Raw genomic sequence first — 19,467 nt, forward strand, 5'->3', positions numbered from 1 at the left:
TCTGGTCTCAAAATTCCGCTGGGTTTGATCCAAGCTGCTTTTATACTGGTGAAAAAGGAAGGAAAAAGGGTAGGCTGGGAATCTTCATGTGCAAAGGCAAGTATGTACAGTGGTTAGAGTGTCTGACAGGATCTAGGAGAACCAGGTTCAAATTTCCGCTTCACATTCACATCTCCTGGGCCAGTTGCACACTCTCAGCCTAACCTACTTCACAGGGTTGTTGTAAGGGTAAAATGGAGGAGGAGAGAATGATGTAAGCTTTGGTTCTCCACTGGGAGAAAGGCTGGGTATAAATGAAGAAAATAAATACAATTTTAAAAGCTGTGTGCTACAGGGGCTGTAGTATGAAAGAGAATTGGGTAAGACTAAGGGCCAAGCTACAAGTGACGAATGACACTTGAACGGCAAGTGTATTTCTCCCTGTTCACTTGCCCTCCACTCACTCCACTTGCTGTTCGAGTGTCATTCGTCACTTGTATCTTGGCCCTGAGTGGAAAAGCTGGCTGGATCTAGCTGCTATCTTTACTGATTGCACGGAAGATGGAACTTCTGCAGGTGCCCTGTGTTCCTCTAGAGAAGGCCTACCTGTCTACACAAGGATCTCCACTGCTCGTCGACAGAGCTGCGACTAGGTATGGCTTGACAACTGGTGGGAGTCCTGGGTGGTGTAGGGACATGAGTGTGTCTGCTGTCAGGGGGTTTTCCTCTGACATCACACTTGATGCCAATTTTTTGCTCCTTTTTCTCCTGCCACTGTTTTTTTTCATTCCCTCCCTTTAAACAAAGAATCCCTTTAGGGTGCGGTGAGCTAGGTACCCATGGGAGCAATTGTGCCTGTATGCTATTTCCAAACCCAGAACTCCTGAACTAATAAAGGGTGCAGTGAAAACAGAAGTTTGTGAGGTATGCCTTTTCATCTGCGCTACCTGGATTGGAAATTTATTCTACGCGAAGCTCTTAATGGTAATGGAGCAGGTTTGGGGGAAGAACTACCCACTATGTTTCATTCTGTGATTTTTGCAGACTTAAAAAAAAATAAAGATCGGTGGCCTTCATGGGAAAGACCTGCATGGAAGTGGAGTGGAGATGAGACTTCTCAGGGCTGCTTTCTTCTTGAAACTCCCATTCCCACTCCATCTGGTTCTTTTCGAACTGGGCAAAATTTGTGAGTCAGGAGGACTGGACCTGGTACTCCTATAATATAAAAGAAATCACAGTGCCAACTTAAAAAAAAACATCCTTTCCCTCAATCTTTATTCAGAGGTTTCTCAACGAAACCTTCTAAGTCGGTGAAGAGAACTTGGTGCTCCCAGAGTTCTGCTATTTTGAGACCAGAATGGTCTATTCCTTGCCAAGTTCCATTTGTGCGGAGTGGGTAACTGTTTAGGCTGCAAATCTCCTGCAACAGGCTTATATAAATTCCCAGTGTCAGCTTCTGTTCCAGTGGCAGCACGGTATCTTTGAAAGGATACCTGGAACTCTTTACACAGGTGGGTGACACATATGCTTGATTTGTTTGGCTCAGGACCGTTACACTAATTGCTGCCGGGTTTGGATCCCAGCAATCTCTGAACTGGTTGTTAGAAACTCTGAGTAGGTAACAGTAACACACTGTTGTGACAGTCTTTAGAGGGTGGAGAAATATTGCTTGGCGCGCCTCTCTCAGATTCAGCGCTCTGCGTTAGGAGATGCAAGAAGTCAGCTGTGAGTGCTGCCAAAGGGAGAGATTCAAGGGCAACTAATTGCCGGCTCAGAAAAGCTCGCATCCCACAAGGGGAGAAACACTGCTGCTATTGCTGTTGCTGCAGCTTGAGCCGCTGCTGCTAGAATCCTTATCGGCAGGATCACCATGACGGAGCCGAGCAACAGAAAAGAAGGATTTAAAAAATGCCGGAGTGCCACTTTCAGCATCGATGGCTATAGCTTCACAATTGGTGAGCGCTTTTGTGTGTGGTTTCTTTTGTGGCTCTTCTGTCTGGAGTAGGAAGCTGGGATGGAGGAGGTGAGGTGTCCAATCTCTTTTGGGAAGATGTCATCGCCTTATAACTTTTTCTTTTTTTTGCTTTGCGTGGTGCTCTTGCTGCTTTTATTGACTTCCTTTTGTTCAGGAAACGTGTCTCTGCCAACCATGCTTTCATTGTGTTTTGGCACCGCTTCTGCTGAGAGAGACGCAGAACTTTTGGGTTTCGTTTGAAGCCCTTATCTCAGGAAAGCCTGTCTGTGTTTTTAGGATTACATATTTCCAACTTTGTTTATCACGGCGTTTCCTTCCTACAAACTATGGAACAGAAGCACTGTGTTACTCTGAGTTTGTTTTTCTTACTTGGGAGCTGAGCTAGCTAGCAAGGGTTTGATATTCACGATGACCATGTACTGTTTTGATGTGGTCAACAAACCCTTTCCTGAAATTGCTCTTTTTACATGAGAAAGGGAGAGACACTGAAATGGAAAGAGAGGACCTGAATTGCAATTATGCCCCCTTCATTTCTGCCCTAACAAGCAGTTTGTTTCTAGAAATGAGAGGTCTTGAAGCTCCGGCCTGTATGCCAATCATGCCGTTCTGACTACTTCTAATCTTAGAAAGGTGACGGCTCCCTGTGATTTATTGTTAGGCAGACACATTCTGCACATGTTTGGAGAAACACTTGCCTTCTCTCACTGTTCTTAAGAATGCATTTGGGCCCTAGAGAAAAGATTCCAGACCCATGCCTCAAATGAAGCCCTAGCTCTTTTAAAAATCTGACATCAGTTTGCCCCGCTCTGATTATCTTGCTAGTAGAAGAAAGGAAAAGGGAGGGGGGAAATTGCTCAATGCTACAGGTGCTGCTGTCACCTTTTTCTTTTGCTAGGCTTGCTGTGCAAAGGTTAGGCTCCTAGGGTAAACCAAGCAAGCTGTTCCTTTGAAATTTTTCATCTGATTGAACTCCGCTGTGCAAATCCATGTATATCTTAACAAAACAAGCTCTCCCTGCTGACTTTATTTTCTTTTGGAAGCGAACTGGATAATTAATGAAGAACAAATGATTAGGGAGGCTTCACTTGTATGCCTCCTTCATGACCAGATGCTGATGAATGGAGTGCTCATTCATTGTTCCTGTGGATTGAAGTTGGGGCGAATAATTCCAGAATTTCAGTTGGGATGGATCATTTAAAGTTTCTTGGTGGTGGACTTCCAGAACGATTGCCCTAGCCATTCTACTGTCTTGCGCATGGCACTCTACCTTGCTTAGACCTGATGTTGTTTAACCTAAACTACCTCTATGAGCTGCCTGAAACTGAGAACTTGTGCTGCTAGAAAAGCTTGTTGTAATTGCGTAATTGGACTCATGTTGGATTTAGCAAAGTATGACATAAACACTATATGTGTATTGTGAAAAGACTAAATAGTTCAGATTAATAATGTTTTTAAGTCACTGTGCATTAGGGGATGCAAACATATGTAATTTAATTTTAAAGTGTATATTTTGAATAATTGCATTGTTTTAGTCTCTGTTATGGAGTTTTTAGTCAAAAGATCGACACAGGAAAGAGTTCAGCTGATACTTAATCCTCATAAGTAATATAAGTGATCCCATCTATGCTTACTACAAATAAGTCCAACTGATTTTCATACGTGTGCAGCTGTTCTATAGTATTGTATTGTTGTTTGCTGATTTTATATTTTATGCTGCCAAATTTTATTATTTATACTTTTATACTGTGATCTGCTCTGTGCCCACTTGCGGGGAGAGCGGAATATACATTCAATTAAATAAAATGGGGCTTACTGCTAAGTGTATACACCTAGGACTGCAGCCTTAAAGTGCTTCATTTTGGCTGACTCATGCCAAAATTCGTATTTAATTTCATGCAATATATTTTTATTCTCTTTTGTGATATCCATTCTCAAACAGCATATTAAACTACAAGCAATAAAATACACTGTAATGCATTTAGTAATTTAAAAACATGCTAAATCATAATATTTATCATTTTAAAGTACCTTAAAGTATGCAAAGGACTTAATGACCATTACGCCAGTAATCTCTACAGCATCCCTGTAGTATTGTTGGTATCAATGTCTCCATATGTCTGGGGGGAAGGCTAAGATTGAGATGCTTGTAGGGATGTGCTCAGGAATGTTATTTGGGGATTCTTTAGCCTAATGTTTATTTTCATTTGTTTCAATGGGGAAATGCATTTCCAGCTGGAATGTGTTTTCTAGCCAATTGGGACAAACTTTCCAGGGATTGTACTGATCAGCTAAGGGATCTTCCCTGCCAAATTTCAAACAGGTAGGAGGAAGCACCTTCCTTTTAATTAATATTCTCACTTGTACACTGGACAAAGGCAGGCCTGTGCAATGGGGGTGGTGGCAAGCTTTTTGGTCAGAGGGCCAAAGAACCTGTAATATATACCCGTGAAGATGTTGGTAAACTGGTAAACAAAATAGAGAGGGGGAAGAGTGAGAGTGAAGGTTTGCAGTTAGCTAGACACCTATAAAATGCCTGCCCACTCACTCCCCCACTGAGAGGCAGATTTTCCCTCCAAAACCGATCAGGTTGTCTGCTAGGACTGGGAGCCTCTGGTAGCATGTATCTGGGTGTAACTTAGAATTTCTTTTGTTCCACACTTCAGGAACATATTGGTTGATATCCCAGCCCAAAATTAAATAGGGGAAAAGCAGAAGCTCATGTCTCCTTTAAAATGAAGTGGCACTAAAGGCTAAGTAAAGTTCAAAAAGTTAACACATTTATTCAACAGGCAGGGTTGGTATGTAGGTAGGCAGGGAAAGGAAAGCTGAGGAAAATTTTGTTTGTTCAACAGGGTACTTCACAAGCCTTAGGCACAATAGTCTTTTTAGAGCTTAGTTTCAGTAGTTACAGATCTTAGAAGTGAGAGGTTGGTAGTTTCAGACTTAAGTTACTTAAACAAGGTTCGTTCATAGATTTTACTACATAGCTTAGTTTTTCTGACTTCAGCACAGCACTCTTTTCCTTTTACTCCGGATCCAGGATATTCCACAGAGCCAAAACCATCTTTCTAGACACCGGGCAGGAATTATTCTCCTGCTAAAGATGTAACCCTGTTCTCTTGGCTGAAGGGATCTCCTTACTACCCACTCCTCCTGCCAACCACACGCTTCCAGTTCTATCTTGTTTGAGTAAAATTAGTGCTATGGTTTTCCCCACTAAAAGTTCATCAACTAAAAGCTTTTCAGCAACCTTAAACTGTTCCAGTTAGGGCAAACTTTTTATTTCTTTTCCTCCCACAGAGGCTTCCCAGTCTGACCCTCCCCAGACAATCCTATCAATTCCAATTTGTTACCTTCTCATTGGCCAATCACAGAGAGGGGGGAAGCAGCATGTCAATCATCCTCCCTTCAGGCAGTTGTTTTTAACCTTTTACCTTACACGTTCTGGATGCAGCATTTGGTAATTCTTGCATTTAAAGCCCAACACCCTGGGAGCAAGTGTAGCCCCAATGGCATTGCTACTGCCTTAGGGGTTCCCCTTGGTCCCATGGATGCAGTACCAGAAAATGATCTGGTGTGCAGCTGTTCATCACATGTGCTGCAGGTTGCCTATTCTTGCAACAGGAAGATGTCCAAAGCGAGGGCCGAGGAGCGTATTTTTAAGCAAAATGTGAGCCCAGGGGAGTTAAACCCTCCCCCCCTCCGTGCTTTGGTGCTCAAGGCATTTTGTTCCCAGCCAAGATAGAGCACCCAAAGTTAGCCAAACTGGAAGAAAAATGCTTTGAGCACTGCAATGTGATGCGGGAGGGAGCAGGGTTTAGCTCCCTTCTCCTGCACATTCTGGGGTTTTTTGGGGATTAAAATGAACTCTTCCCACAACTTTCTTTAAATGAGAAGTTGCTTGCCTTTATTTTCCCTTTGAGGATGTGATGTGGTTGCTTTTTCATGAAACTTAAGACGACAAGAGATTTTAGAAAACTAGTCCTCACTGATTGGTCAGAAAGAAGAAATCCCAGACCTTCCCTTATCCCAAATCTCATGTGTCTCCTCTAGTTTGGCTTTATTTTTTCATGGTGGAGAGAGGTGGTGGTGGTGGTGGGGAGGGGGGGAACAGAGCCTTAGCCTTTATCCCTTCCCAGTCTGCTTTCTGGCTGGGCTTCAGGGTGTATAAATAAAACACTTGCTATACTGCTGTTCTACTATGGTGAGGATGAGTATGCAATCTGGCTAGTCTGAACTTTTGCCTCTACCTACCCCTTCCAAAGCTGCATTCTTTCTGGTGAGGAAATGCAAATGCTTGTTACTGTTCCCCACAGGTAGTTGCCCCATAGTGGATGCATTTGTGTAGCCTTTGCCTCTATTCCCCACTCCCAAATGGAATAGCCTACTTCAGAAGCATGCCAAGTAAAATGTTTGTTATTTTGTAATCAATCACAAACCAGAGCAGAGAATAAAATAGAAGCATATAGGGCCCTACCATTTGTATAATGAAGAAGACTTTGTCAGACCAGTGGGGGATACACAGTACTTGGTGGAAAACAGAAACTGTTTCTGATCATCTTTGGTAGAAGCTTTTGCTTACTCTTTGAGTTGGAAAACATCCTTATCAGAAAATTTCAAGGCTGCCATTCTATTTGCTATATGCTCAAGTGTATTTTATAATAAAACATACAATGCCACTGCATATTAAAAATCAAAACTGAAGACCAACATTGCATCAAAACCATAGATACAGCTCTTCATATCTTAGCTTTTTAGAATGAAAATGTGCTTTGCTGGAAGTGGAAAGCCTATAATAATGCACATCTCCTTGGGAGGGAGTTTGAAAGTCTAGGAGGAAAAGTCAAGAAGCCTACCACATGGGGCTAGCAAAACTTCTGAAATGACAGGTTCCTGTAGCAACTCCTTCCCAGATGATCTCAAGACCCAGAAAGTTTGATACAGGTGAGGTAGTCCTTCAGATACTTTGGACCCAACCTGTTTATCCACACTCTTTCCTGTTTGCCACTCTTGTTTGCATTCTAATTTCCAAATGCACATTCCTAGAGGTTTCCAAAAGCCACATTGTGAGTTTATGGCTGAGGTGAAATTTGAAACATGTTTCATAAACTGGCTAAACATGCAAAAAAGTGTATGCATCCAGAAGACAGAAAATAAGGATGTTTCCAAATGTTTGCACGTATCCTAATCAGCTGAGATTGAATTTTCTGACAGTTTGTGTAAGCCTGGCACTGCTAAGAAGCAGTTTCATACTTGGTTCTGTGTGCTTGAGGCCAATGGACTTGAGCAAGAGAAACTGTGCCTATAGGTGAATGGAAGAAAACTTAATATTTCCAATATGTCTGAAGTAAATACATGGGAAACTCCTGTATTTAGATCCCAGCATTAGATTCCCTTCTTATGAGAGCTGTAAATGGAGAGAGGCTCTGAACATAGATGTTATTGGCTTTATTCTGAAGTCTTCCTCTGGAGGATAGGAAAGGAAGAACAGTCATTTTTCTTGGGCTATATATTCCATGACATCATAAAATCCCATGTCAGGTTTTTTCAGGTTACATGGCAGTTCATTACAAGGGGATTAAACATGTTTCCTGTGTCTTCTGATTACACACAGGGGACACTTGCACCTGTTTACCTGGATCAACCTTGTCAATAAGGCAGACCCTCCCTCACCATTCATGGGAATTCCATGAATGGCACCTGCTGCCTCCCAATAGCAAAACAACCAAATGTCCTGCGATGTGAAATAATTATGAAGATGGCGTGGTGGGAGTAAAAACAGGCTGGAGTAAATGATCAGACTGCAAATAGGTGAAACTGAAAGTCGTGTATCTGTGAATGGCAAGGATCTACTAGGCAGGTGGACCCAATGATGGCAGTTCTAGAGTCCTAAACTCAGAAATCCTTCCAAGCATAGTTGGGCCTGGAGATCTCCCAGAATTATAGCTGATCTGCAGATGACAGAAATCAGTTCCCCTGGAGAAAATGGTTGCTCCGGAATGTGAACTCTATGGCATTATACCCAGTTGAGTTACCTTCCTAAACTCCACCGTCTCTGAGCTCCACCCCAAATCTCCAGGAATTTTTCATCCCAGAGTTGGCAACCCTATCAAGCATCTGGTTTTCACTGACCTGAAGTCTTATGCAGGTTGTATCAAACCAAAGTCCTTTCTAAACAGGACAACATTATACCATGATGCAAGTGACTGATAGGAAGCCCATCCATACATGACAGTCAGACCATACTTGTTTTAACAAACAGCTGAAAGGTAGAAGTCCAAAGAGAGACCTCCAACTTCAGAGGTACTTTTACATTACATAGAACTCCTCTTGCCAACTAGCAACAAAGAAATGCCTGTAGACCTGGAGAAGTCTTCTTACTTTGCTCGTGCTGTAGTAGAGCTGAAGCCTGATTTTCATGGGCAGGAGAATGAGGTGGGAATGCTTAAAGTTGGAATTCATCTGCTGTCAGAAGTGGAGCAGACCATTCCACCACCTCAGCATTCTATTACCACATTCCCTGGCATTTGTTAGCCAGGCCTGAAAGGCATCCTGAAGAAGCAAGCTGCATAGACCCTCCTGCCTTTGATCCTCCAGCAGCAGTCACTGAAGAGTCTAAGGTACTGAGGGAATCTTCTTTCCCTAGTAGAGTTGCCAAATGGAGTACGGAACAATACTGGACCCCGGGGAGAATGGGAGCGCATCAATCTTTTTGTAACAGGAAGTGAGGTCACTGTGCCAACTCACTTCCAGGGGTCCCAGCTGGCTGGCTGGCCACTCTTGGGCGGTGCCATGGTTGATGGCTGGGGGACTGGGGGAGGATTGAAAATCAGAACTTGGCTCTGTTTCCTCCCTGGATTGGTTGTGGACAGGCCTTCCACACAGAAATTCTATCCACCGTCACCTTGCCATTTCCCCTTTAAGTCAGAGCACAGGAGGGTTTTCCTTTGCTCTGGCTTAAAAAGAAAAGCCCAGGAGCCCCACACATTGTGAGCGAAAAGAGCATGGCATCTGTGAAAGTTTCCCCCCGAAGGAGGGGACACGCTGTTTTCCACCTGGGGGGAAATCCCTGTACAAAAGCAGCTTGAATCAGTCTGTTTTTTCCACTGCGAGTAGATTTTGCTTATCCCCAGCATCTCAAGGCTGAGAGGTATGATGCATACTTGCCAACATGTCACAGATGAAAATAGGGAGAGTAAAGTATTTATAACACCTCTGTTCTTGCACCAAGGGTCAGTTTGTGAGCTGTTCCTCCCTCCGTCGTTATTGCTGCTTGCCATATGTTGTGTTCATTTATTCTGCAAAAGCCTGATCCTGCACTCGCTTCTGAAAACAGGTGTGTGGATACACTGACCACATCAGCTTCCTTTTGAAAACAAATTGCTTAATCTCTCAGTATAGAATAGTTGCAATTCAACGGCATTCAGCGATATTTACCGTCTGGATAAGTAGCTATGAGAATGTATGCGTCAAGTGTGTAAAAGCACTACAATGCCCATGTGGGACGGGTGCGATAGGAAACTTTAACAAAGACATCCTCGCAAGAGAATAATTAGACAGTGCAGGGCTGTCCCAAGTGCAGGGCACCCTACGCAAATGATGACTTTGGCAACACCCCTCCCTTTCACATTCAGTACTGAGATAAATGAGAAGCATGACACTTCTGTTTCTAAGAGGAAACATATTCATATGTATATTTTTAATCAAGAAAAGAAATTACCTTCCCTCTGATTTGAGGCCTCTTAAAGCCTGGTGCCATAGACATCCATCTAGCTTGGCTATATGGTTGGGCCTGCTCTGGGCCAGTGGATTTTGGGGGACTGGTATCATTGAATAGGGGCTGGTAAAAAAGGACAGTTATATCTGCAGGTGGTTGTCATTCTCTCCAGGAATTATGGACAAATGACGCAAGAGAGTTGAATTCTCCCAAGTGATTCACAACCTCCCAACTGTGAAAGTAATGTGCTGTCTCAAGCAACCTCAACTGGAGTCAATTCTCCAGCCAAGGCAACTCAGCAACTGTTTGGGGAGGCACAATGCGAAGGGTGCCTATACACAACAGAGACTCAGCTTGCCCCTTGGTAGTGCAGGAGGCAACAGGCACCACCTTGTGGATCTGTCCTCCTGAGCCCTTGCAGCAACATTGTAGGGGGCAGGTTGGACCAGGCTGATGGGGATGTGGAGAAGGCGATGAGTGTACCTTGCTTTGCTTGGTACCTTGAACCAGCCATGAATGGGGGCAGCAATGTGTTTAGTGGTGCCAGTGAAGAGGCACTGAGTACAATGAAGAGCTATTGTGCAATCTAGAGTACTTTTTTCCACTTTGTCAAATTAGTGTTTTGTGGGCAATGGTAGCATTTCTGTGATTCCCCTGTCTTATCAGCTGTAACACAAGCTATGTTAGGGAATCTCTGCATCGTTACTCCCTCAGTTGGGATGATGTTATTGCCCATATAGAGGAGATGTATGTTGCACACAGCCTCTTTGCTCTAATTGATGTAGATGGGCCCCTGCTGGCCCAAAATGACTGTATACAGGACTGTGCAATGTGCGCTGCTGCGGTGAATCTGTAAATTGTAGCTGCTTTTTATGCTACCAGTTTTATCTGTTTTATTTGATATCTTTTAAACGGATGTGATCCACTCGGAGCCTGCTTGCGGGGAAAGCAGACTATAAATTTAATAAATAAATGTACCGAACACAGTGGCCTAATTTTTGAAGGCTTACTTCAGCAGCCTTGGTGGTGCCATGAGGTGCCCTGGCACACAGAGAAAATTAACGTAGTCTGTGATCTTGCAAAAGAAGAATTAAGGCCATGATTGAACTGTCACAAACTCATTGCTCCTGTGTTCTTCAGCATATGCTCACCAGTGTGTACCAAATCATGTATTAACCTGTTGATTGCCGTAGACCACTCAGTGGCTTTTCTCAACCATGGTATCCTTCTGGAGAGGCTGGTTGGGCTGGGAGTAGGCGGTGCTGTTCTTCAGTGGTTCCGCTTACCAGAAGGTGTTGCTGGAGGACAGCTGCTCAGCCCCATGGCTTTTATGCTATGGAGTCCCACAAGGTTCCATCTTATCCCTCATACCCAGGGCTTTTTTTCTTGGAAAAGAGGTGGTGGAATTCAGTGGTGGAACTCAGGACCACACAATGACATCACTTTGGGTCAGCTGGAACAAGGGGGGAGGTTTTTAAAGTTTAAATCGCCCTCAGCAAAAATGGTCACATGGCCAGTGGCCCCTCTCCAGACAGAGGGGAGTTTAGATTGCCCTCTGCGCCAGTGGCACGGAGGTCAATCTAAACCCCCCTCTGTCTGGAGATCAGGGGGGCGGGCCACTGGCCATGTGACCATTTTCAAGAGGTGCCGGAACTCTGTTCCACTGCGTTCCCACTGAAAAAAAGCCCTGCTCATACCATTTAACATCTACACAAAACCTCTCAGAAAGGCCAACTGGAGATCTGGAGTGAGGCGACACCAATATGTGGATGACACCCAGCTCTATTTCTCTTTAACAGCTAAGTCAGGTCAGCCTGTGGAAGTCCTGAATAAGTGCCTGGAGAAGTAAGAGGATGGATGAGAGCCAATACAGTGAAGCTCAATTCAGACAAGACTGAGGTGCTTTTGGTCAACGGGAAAGCTATTTGGGGACTACAGAGCCAGGCTGTGCTAGAGGAGGTTGCACTCCTCCTGAAGGAGCAGGTTTGTAGCTTGGGGTGTTACTCGATCCTGGCCTACAGTTGGAGATGTGGGTGTCCTTCGTGGCACATAGCACCTTTTATCAGCTCCAGCTGGTTCGCCAAGCACACCAATTAAAGGAACTCCCTGGAAGAGAACCATCAAAGTAAAGATATACATCTTCCATGGGAAACTAACACCAACAGTTGAGTATATTAAGCTATTATTGTTTTAATTTTTAACTCTTAATTTTTGGTATGGTGAAGTGCCCTGTGCTCACAGTGAATAGTTAATCCCAACTCCTTAAATACTATAAATACAATAAATATCTATACAAAATACAATTCCACAGGTCTCAATAAGCACAGGTCATTAATGATGTCATAGAGGGAGACTATTGATTGAGTACTGAGACCTATAGAACTGGTTACCCAGGCTTTTGTTTTGTGGTTTAATCTTATCAGCTTTTAAACAAACTGCTTCTGTTTTATGGATAGTTTTAAGCTGCTAATGTCCAATCACTTGTTTTTAATCACTTCTTTTTTATCTTGTGGGTTTAATTGTGAGCTATCTTGAGCAGGACTCTGAAGAGGTGGTATAGAAATATCCTAAATAAAATAATGTAAGCCCTTATGCCATATTTAACAACCACAACCACAACTTGTTTATATACCACCCTTCTGGACAGATTAGTTCTCCTGTCACAGTGGTGAATGAAGTCAGTGTTATTATTATCCCCCCAGTGGAGCTGGGGAGCTGGGGCTGAGAGGAGTGGTTTACCCAAGGCCACCTGCAGAGTTCATGGCAGTCATGGGAGTCGAACCAGCAGAGTGCTGATTTGCAGTCCAGCCACTTAACCACTATGCTACAGCAGCTCTCCTGCTGACACTGAGATCAGCCGCACATTTATGCTCTGTCAATCTAGCACACATGTAGGAGGTAGAGAATTTCAGCCACTCATTAACAGATGGTGTACCATCTTTCAGAATACAGACTGTGTCTAAAGTGTCCAAACAAGGTGTATTTTTTTTTGGTGTGTAATTCAGGAGACTTTATCCTGAAAAGTTGGCATGGTTTTATATGGGAATGATGAGGGTTTATCTCGGTTATCCTCTCCAAAATGCAAAGCCCCAGGGCAATTCATATCTCTAATGCAAAATGCCCACCTGCAAATACTTTTCAGTGTATTGTTAAATTAAGTGGGTGATGCATCCTTTGAGAAACATGAACAGGTGGCTAACTTCTGAATATTTTACTTTGAAGCAAATCTGTACAGTGAGTACATGCTCACATGGCAGGAATGTAATGAATTCTATACACAGATTTCTTGGAGCTGGAGCTGCATCTATCTCATTTCCATTCTTTGTAGACCCCCTTCTTGGCTGTTTGCTTCCAAATGACAACTCTGTCATGGCAGCCTTATCTGTCCTCATAATGGGCACAGGGTGAACTCTGCATCCACATCCATGAACTGCTATAATGGGTACTGTGAAAATGGTAGTATAGGAAAATAGACTTATTAGGATTAGAGGAGTTGCATTATCTATATTTTACTGCACCATTTGGCGGAGCTTGGTGTGATCACACGAGATGTTCTTAAACACTCCAAGTGCTAGGGAAACAAAGTTCTTGGAATATTTGCAATGTGGTTGTGTGAAGAAAACATTGTCAGTCTGGCTGTTATGAAAACCTCACACAAGTCCAAAACACAGTGGTAGATTTTTGGGACAGGCTCAGAACTTCAAGGAAGTTCCCCGATCTACAGATACTAATGGACAGGAAGCCCAGAAGCTATTATCCGAAGGAAGGGTATTTCAGAGTGTTCAGACAATGAACGAAAAACAGGAGTTGATGAAAAAGTGGGTGAAAGAGGAGACTGACCTGGTGCAATAGGAGGTCTGTGTAGGAAAGGTGAGATGTCTTTTACACAAAGATGTCTTTTACATGTGTTAAATGTACAGTAGAGCCTTCACCTCTGTTTTCATCTGGTCATAAGGCAACATTTCAAGGTTTATGGAGTGGCAAGCTTGATGACAATATTGCACCAGTCTTTGTGGGTTTGAGCACATTGGGACAAAACTGTCTCATAATACGGCTCTAGCTCAGTGGTAGCACATCTGCTTTGTATGCAGAGGGTCTCAAGTTCTGTTCCTGGAATCTCCTGTTAAAAGAAATATAGAAACATAGAGCTGGAAAGGACTCCCAGGGTCATATAGTCCAACCCCCTGCACAATGCAGGAAATTTACAGCTATCCCCCTTCTTCTCCCTCAGCTGTAGGCTCAGAGGAAGGCAAAAAACTTCCATGATCCCTGGCCAATATGGCTTGGAGAAAAATTTCTTCCTGACCCCAAATTGGTAATCCTTATTACCCTGGGCGTGTAAGAAGGGGCCATGAGAGCTTCACACTAGCTCATCCCTTCATGCAGTTGGTGACTTGAAAGACCAGTACCTGAGATCCTGGAGAGTTGCTACCAGTCAGAATGGATAGTACTCGCATTGATAGATAATGGGTCTGATTTAATATAAAGACACTTGCCCATGTTCAGTAGCTTATCTCCTGTGCTGATTCCTCCTGTCACTGTTCTTCACCATGTTTTCTTGGAGCTCAGTTCTCATCTCAGCCTTTGCTAATGATGAGCTGTTTCCAAATGAGTGTTCCCTGCAGACACAACAGTGATGCCCCCTGGGCACTTCTGAAGAACCTATTAGGGGTGTACACTGAGAAAATCTTTGTTTCAATTTGGTTCCGGGGGTTCCGAGACAAATATGTTCCATTACTGTATCTTCTGGCTGGGGTGGTGCCAGCTTGGAATTGATCCATTTGTTTTGTTTTTTTCATTTTCATGAGTTTCTTCCTGTCACACGTGTTGGCTGCACCCACAGTGTTTTTTTTCAAGATAGGGAGGGAAACAAGACTCGGGGGCAGCTGTTTTTGTATGCAATGGCATCAAAATTGCACAGAAGATGGCCCTCCCTCTAAATAATTGACACACTAAGTTTGAAAGCATGCAACAATGGGGTTCTGTGCTTATGAGCCCTAAGGAATGCTTGGGGAAGGTGCTCATCAAGGCGAGTGTTGAGCAGTTGTGCAGTGCACATGCACGCACACACTGGAGGAGTTGGAGAACAAGGGTCTGTTCATGCTTAACCAAAAACCGCATTGTCCCCAAATCCATCAATCCAATGAGTTTCTCCTCAATCACATGAAAACTCACACAACAATGGACCCCAAAGAATGTGCGTGTTGCCAGGGGCACACAATGGGGGGAAACTTACTGAAAAAGTGGCACCAGCATGATGTGCAAGCAGGAAAACACTCTAGTACCAACTGGCAAAGCACAGTGAAATTAAAAAAAAATCCTGCTTTAGTGACAAAGCCAATAAATTATTACATTTGAGTCCTGCTGTTATGCCATGTTTCCCTGTGACTTGTAGTTTCATTTCCAGGATGAGGGGTGAATCCTCACCCTAATCTGCCGGCCTGTCCTTCTACTGTGTGTAAAAGTGCAGAGAAAGGGAGGGCTAGATGTTAGTTTTCACTTCACGGGAAGGAAAGTAGAGGGAGGCTAGTCCTCTTTCCCCCCTATTTTTAACCAGTAAAAGTGGGAGACTGGACAGGTTGCTGGCTGCCAGTATCCCTTTTCAACTAAAACCATTAACCCCGAGTTGAATGAAAAGGAAAAAGGAGAAATCACAAGAAGACAAGATGAGAAAGTCCCAGTGGTATGCCAGAAAATAAAAAAATCAGACCAGATCAGTCTTCCCATGTGGAGTACTGTTCTGGAAAGACTTGGATGTACGTGTGTAAGTGTGCAAAGCACATGGCTGCTGTCTCCTCCATCATTTAATGCTGAGTTAACAGGTTTAATCAGAAAAGCCCGCAAAGCCAGAAGGCTTTAGTGCTCCTTGACCCCTTATCTTTGAAGGACTTCTTTAGTCACAGTGGTGGCCCTGGCATCATGGCAACTAAGAGGACAGCAACAGCAGAAGGCCACTGAATGGGCATGAACCAGCTGCACATGCCTGGGACCCTCCTCTTCTTTAATAATTACATTTTCTTCCCAATTTTACCCTAATCTATGTAATATGAGCACTTGCGGTAGCTGGGGGCTCGGAGGCTGAAGGAGACCCCTCCCTCCTCAAACCCATGTGTGCCCATCCTCATGGATGCTTCTGGCCTTCCCTTCATTGTGCATAAAAATGCACAGAAAGGGCTGGCGATGGTGATGCTGGCGCCAACAGCACCATGCCACCTGCTACTCCCTTCCCCGGCATAAAGCAAACCTTTTGCAATTTGATCCTTACAAGCCACTTCATGCTAATACCATTGTCCAGAAAGCGCTGAATAAAGAAATGCACTCATGCATGCTTCCCGCCAAACGAGTTAACACTGAGGACTCAGTCTCTCCCCTTTGGATCCAATTAGTTGCATCATTGATGAGTGCAAACAGACTTGCCGTTAAGGAAAATAAGATGCTGCCAGACGGCCGCCTCATTTCCTGACCTGCCTGCGTGGCCTCTGTGTGGTAAGAACCAAAATGAAACACACAGACTTGGGGGGGGGGGCTGTTATAGCCTCATTCTCTGAATTTGTTCCCCTGTTCCGTAAGTTGCATTATATTTTCGGCTTGTTTTTTCGTTATGCACACCCCTAGCACTTACTGTTCTCATGAAGTGGAGGAAAACCAGGAATGGTGCTTTAATTTTGGACAAAATACTTTGGAGATGAAGGAAGTGGGTACCAGGAAACACATTGGTGGGTACCGTGGTGCGTTTGGGTACCATGCTGGGGATCATTGCCCTACATCTTTTGAAGGCATTCCCCCACAAACTCCTGTTTTCACTTCTTAACAATTGTCATGGTGTAAGGCACATATGATTATATGCCATGTTCTGTGATTGCAAATTTCTTGTATCTGAAAGCAAATATGTTCCAAAGAGGAACCAGATTATTCCTGAATCCTGAAAGATGCCAATCCCCATGTAATTTAATTGACACTTCCTGTTTCCAATTACGTGGAGCTGTTTGAGTAAAAAGATCCATGCTGGACAAAGAGAGGCCAAACTGACCATGGTGGATCATTTTGTTTAGCACAGCCAGGTTTAATAATCTGTAAATTGGAGTAGATTCTGGTGTTCAGTTGAAAAGGGATGCTTGAGTAATGGTATTAAGCTCTCCACCTATCCATGGCTTAACTCTCAGCATTCAGTGTCGTTTTTGCCTCATCTGAGACCAGAAAAGAGCTTGGCTGGGGAAAACAGTGCAAGGGAAGGACTGGGGAGATAAGCAGCAGTGTTTGAGGGCAGGGGCTGCTGAAAGGGTGTCACTAGGGGGACAAAATTCCCAGAATCCTTTTCACCCTGGGAGCCTCAGTAATGAGAGATGTTTTCATGTTATGATTTGGCTGAGGCTGGGTGGTGTGTAAACTGGCCCAGAGGTAGAGCTACCAAGCTCAAGGCATTCCCTGACCCCAGCTCCTCTTTCTTGCTGCTGCTACTGCAGCCAGTGGGAGAAAAATAATCTAGAAAAATCTCCATTGGGCAGTGGCATATATCACTTCTGGGGAAAACGTGGAAGTGATGTCAGTCCTCTCTAGAAATAATTGGACACTATGTTAATACCATAGAGTTTCTGGTGATTCCTAGAGAGGCATGGCTTTACTTCTGGATTTTTCTCAGAAGTGACCTTACACCATTACTAATGGTGCCACCTCCCATGTCTCCTGTGGTTGCCAGGCCATGCTTAGAAACCTGAACCAGAGGGAATCTTTATCTAGGGGCCCATGATGGTTCTTGCCAGCCTTGTTGGAGGTGGCTTAGCTCCCCTGACCCACACATCCCTTCTGATCTAAAAATGCAACTCCTTTGCTTCCCTTTAGGTGTGATTGGGGCAGAACAAGGCTTATAAGTGCCTACTGATATTGTGTATTAGTGGAAAATTGGGGAGGGGGGGTCAGCATTAACATCTGGCCATCCAACTGGTAGCTTTCAAATGAATTAAAGGCTAGCATTTTCTTAACCTTTATATAAAACAAACTGAAGGATACTTTCCTTTCCAGGTCTCCACGGTCTGCTCTCTACAAGCTTTATTTACCTTGGTTGTATGTATAAGGAAGAATGGTTGTGTGTGACAAGTTATTGAATTTAGTATCTTTCCAGTAATTGTGGTTTGTCTGCATAATACAATTAGTGTACTTTATATATTAGAGAGAATTGTTTTAATAGCATGGTGATACTGAACATAATTACAAAACAGCCTAGAAAACCTATTTTTATGAAGTAGAAGATTTGAAAAGATTGTAAAAGAATACTATCCATTGTTCAGAAAGGATTGCTTTGTGTTTAGCTTAAGCTTTGTTTGTTATATAACTGTAGATTTTAGATTTCTTCCTCCATGCAAAGATCTAACCATTTAGAACATTCAAAAAGTGGGAAAACTGATGAAGTTTCTAAGAATGACATTTGCTTCCAAGAATAGCAAGAATGAGAGAGAGACTTAATAGATAATTATTTTACAGGGAGGGGTATGTGTTATCCTTGAGCTGTAATGAAGCTATTTTTGTACTGGAAAAAAGAGACTCTGTTCTTATAATAAGTCTTATGATAGCAATGTATGTGTTGTGTTGTAATACATACCCCACTCTAAGATTTATGGCATTGCAAAGGCAAAAGGATGTTGTGTTATGTGTTTTTTTTCCTGTCTGTACCAGATACATTTCCCACAGGTTAACTCATGGACAAGTCAACTTATAATTTTAGTTCTTGATCCGATTCTGATTGGTACTGCCAGTCATAAACTGTATGGTGAAAATAACACCTAAAGGGGAATTATCAGTCTGAAAAGCTGTACTAGTTTCTTGGGAAACTTGTTTCTGTTTCCTTATGGGTTCCAGCCTCCCTGGATTCTCTAGGGCCAACAAGAGTATTTAAAGTGATCTGAAACATGCAAAAGTGGTAGTTAGTGGCTCTTGCTTAGGGAAACATTGCAGACATGGCGCAGGGGTTAGGGACAGAGCTACCAAACAACAGTGAAATACTAAGTGGAGTTACTCCATTTTAAGCCCACTGATTTCAATTGGCTTTGACTGGAGTTACTCTGCTTAGAATTTTACTGCTAGTGGTGTTGTCAAGGTTGTCTTACACTAGAACCGAAATGTGAAATTACTTAAGCTGATGCCTCAAAAAAGCAATTCTTAGGGACTAGATTTTTAGCTTGCAGTTCTAGCTGTGAAGATCATAATTTTTTAGTCTTATATAATAGCTTATCTGCTGTAAATTTGGGCCAAGCTACACATGATGAATGACACTTGAACGGCAAGTGGATTGAGTGGAGGGCAAGTGAACAGGGAGAAATACACTTGCCATTCAAGTGTCATTCGTCATGTGTAGCTTGGCCCTTTATGATAATAAGCAGGGACTCGACTCTGCCTGAACTCCTTCTGGCTTTCCTTCTGGCTTTGACCCTTCAAAGTACTTCCAGAAGAGAGTCCCATTTTTGCCACTGTGAAGAGAAAATGACAGCCAACGGGGAGACCCGTGGATCATGCCTTTCCTGGGGGTGCAATCTCTCTGAAACTTGGGGGGTCTTCAGAAGACAGTGAGGACTATGTCCCCTGCAAATTTGGTGAGTATTGGACATTGGGAAGGTCCCTTTGTAACCCCTCAAAGTAGCTGCCAGAAGACACTGCTGTTTTTGCCAGAACAGGGCCCTTTAAACAATCAGCTGGCAGGCGGCAGGGGGGAATCCCCTCGCCTTCTGCCAGCTGATAGTTTAGAGGGATCTTTAAAGGGCCAGGTAAGTGGGTTTGAGGGGAGGGGGGCTAAGGGGGGGGTTGG

General features: G+C 43.6%; 1 protein-coding gene across 2 annotated transcripts in view; it reads left to right on the forward strand.

The window, feature by feature from the left end:
- Positions 1–1,805: 1,805 nt before the first annotated feature.
- Positions 1,806–19,467, forward strand: part of PDE1C (phosphodiesterase 1C) — a 334,910-nt gene continuing 317,248 nt past the window's right edge. For both annotated transcript variants that reach the window (XM_054992060.1, XM_054992061.1), the window contains exon 1: positions 1,806–1,934. In XM_054992060.1, the coding sequence (XP_054848035.1) occupies positions 1,850–1,934 (85 nt within the window). In that variant the 5' untranslated portion in view covers positions 1,806–1,849. The remainder of the gene's footprint in view (positions 1,935–19,467) is intronic.

This window comes from Eublepharis macularius, chromosome 11, assembly GCF_028583425.1.
Source record: "Eublepharis macularius isolate TG4126 chromosome 11, MPM_Emac_v1.0, whole genome shotgun sequence".
NCBI lineage: Eukaryota > Metazoa > Chordata > Lepidosauria > Squamata > Eublepharidae > Eublepharis > Eublepharis macularius.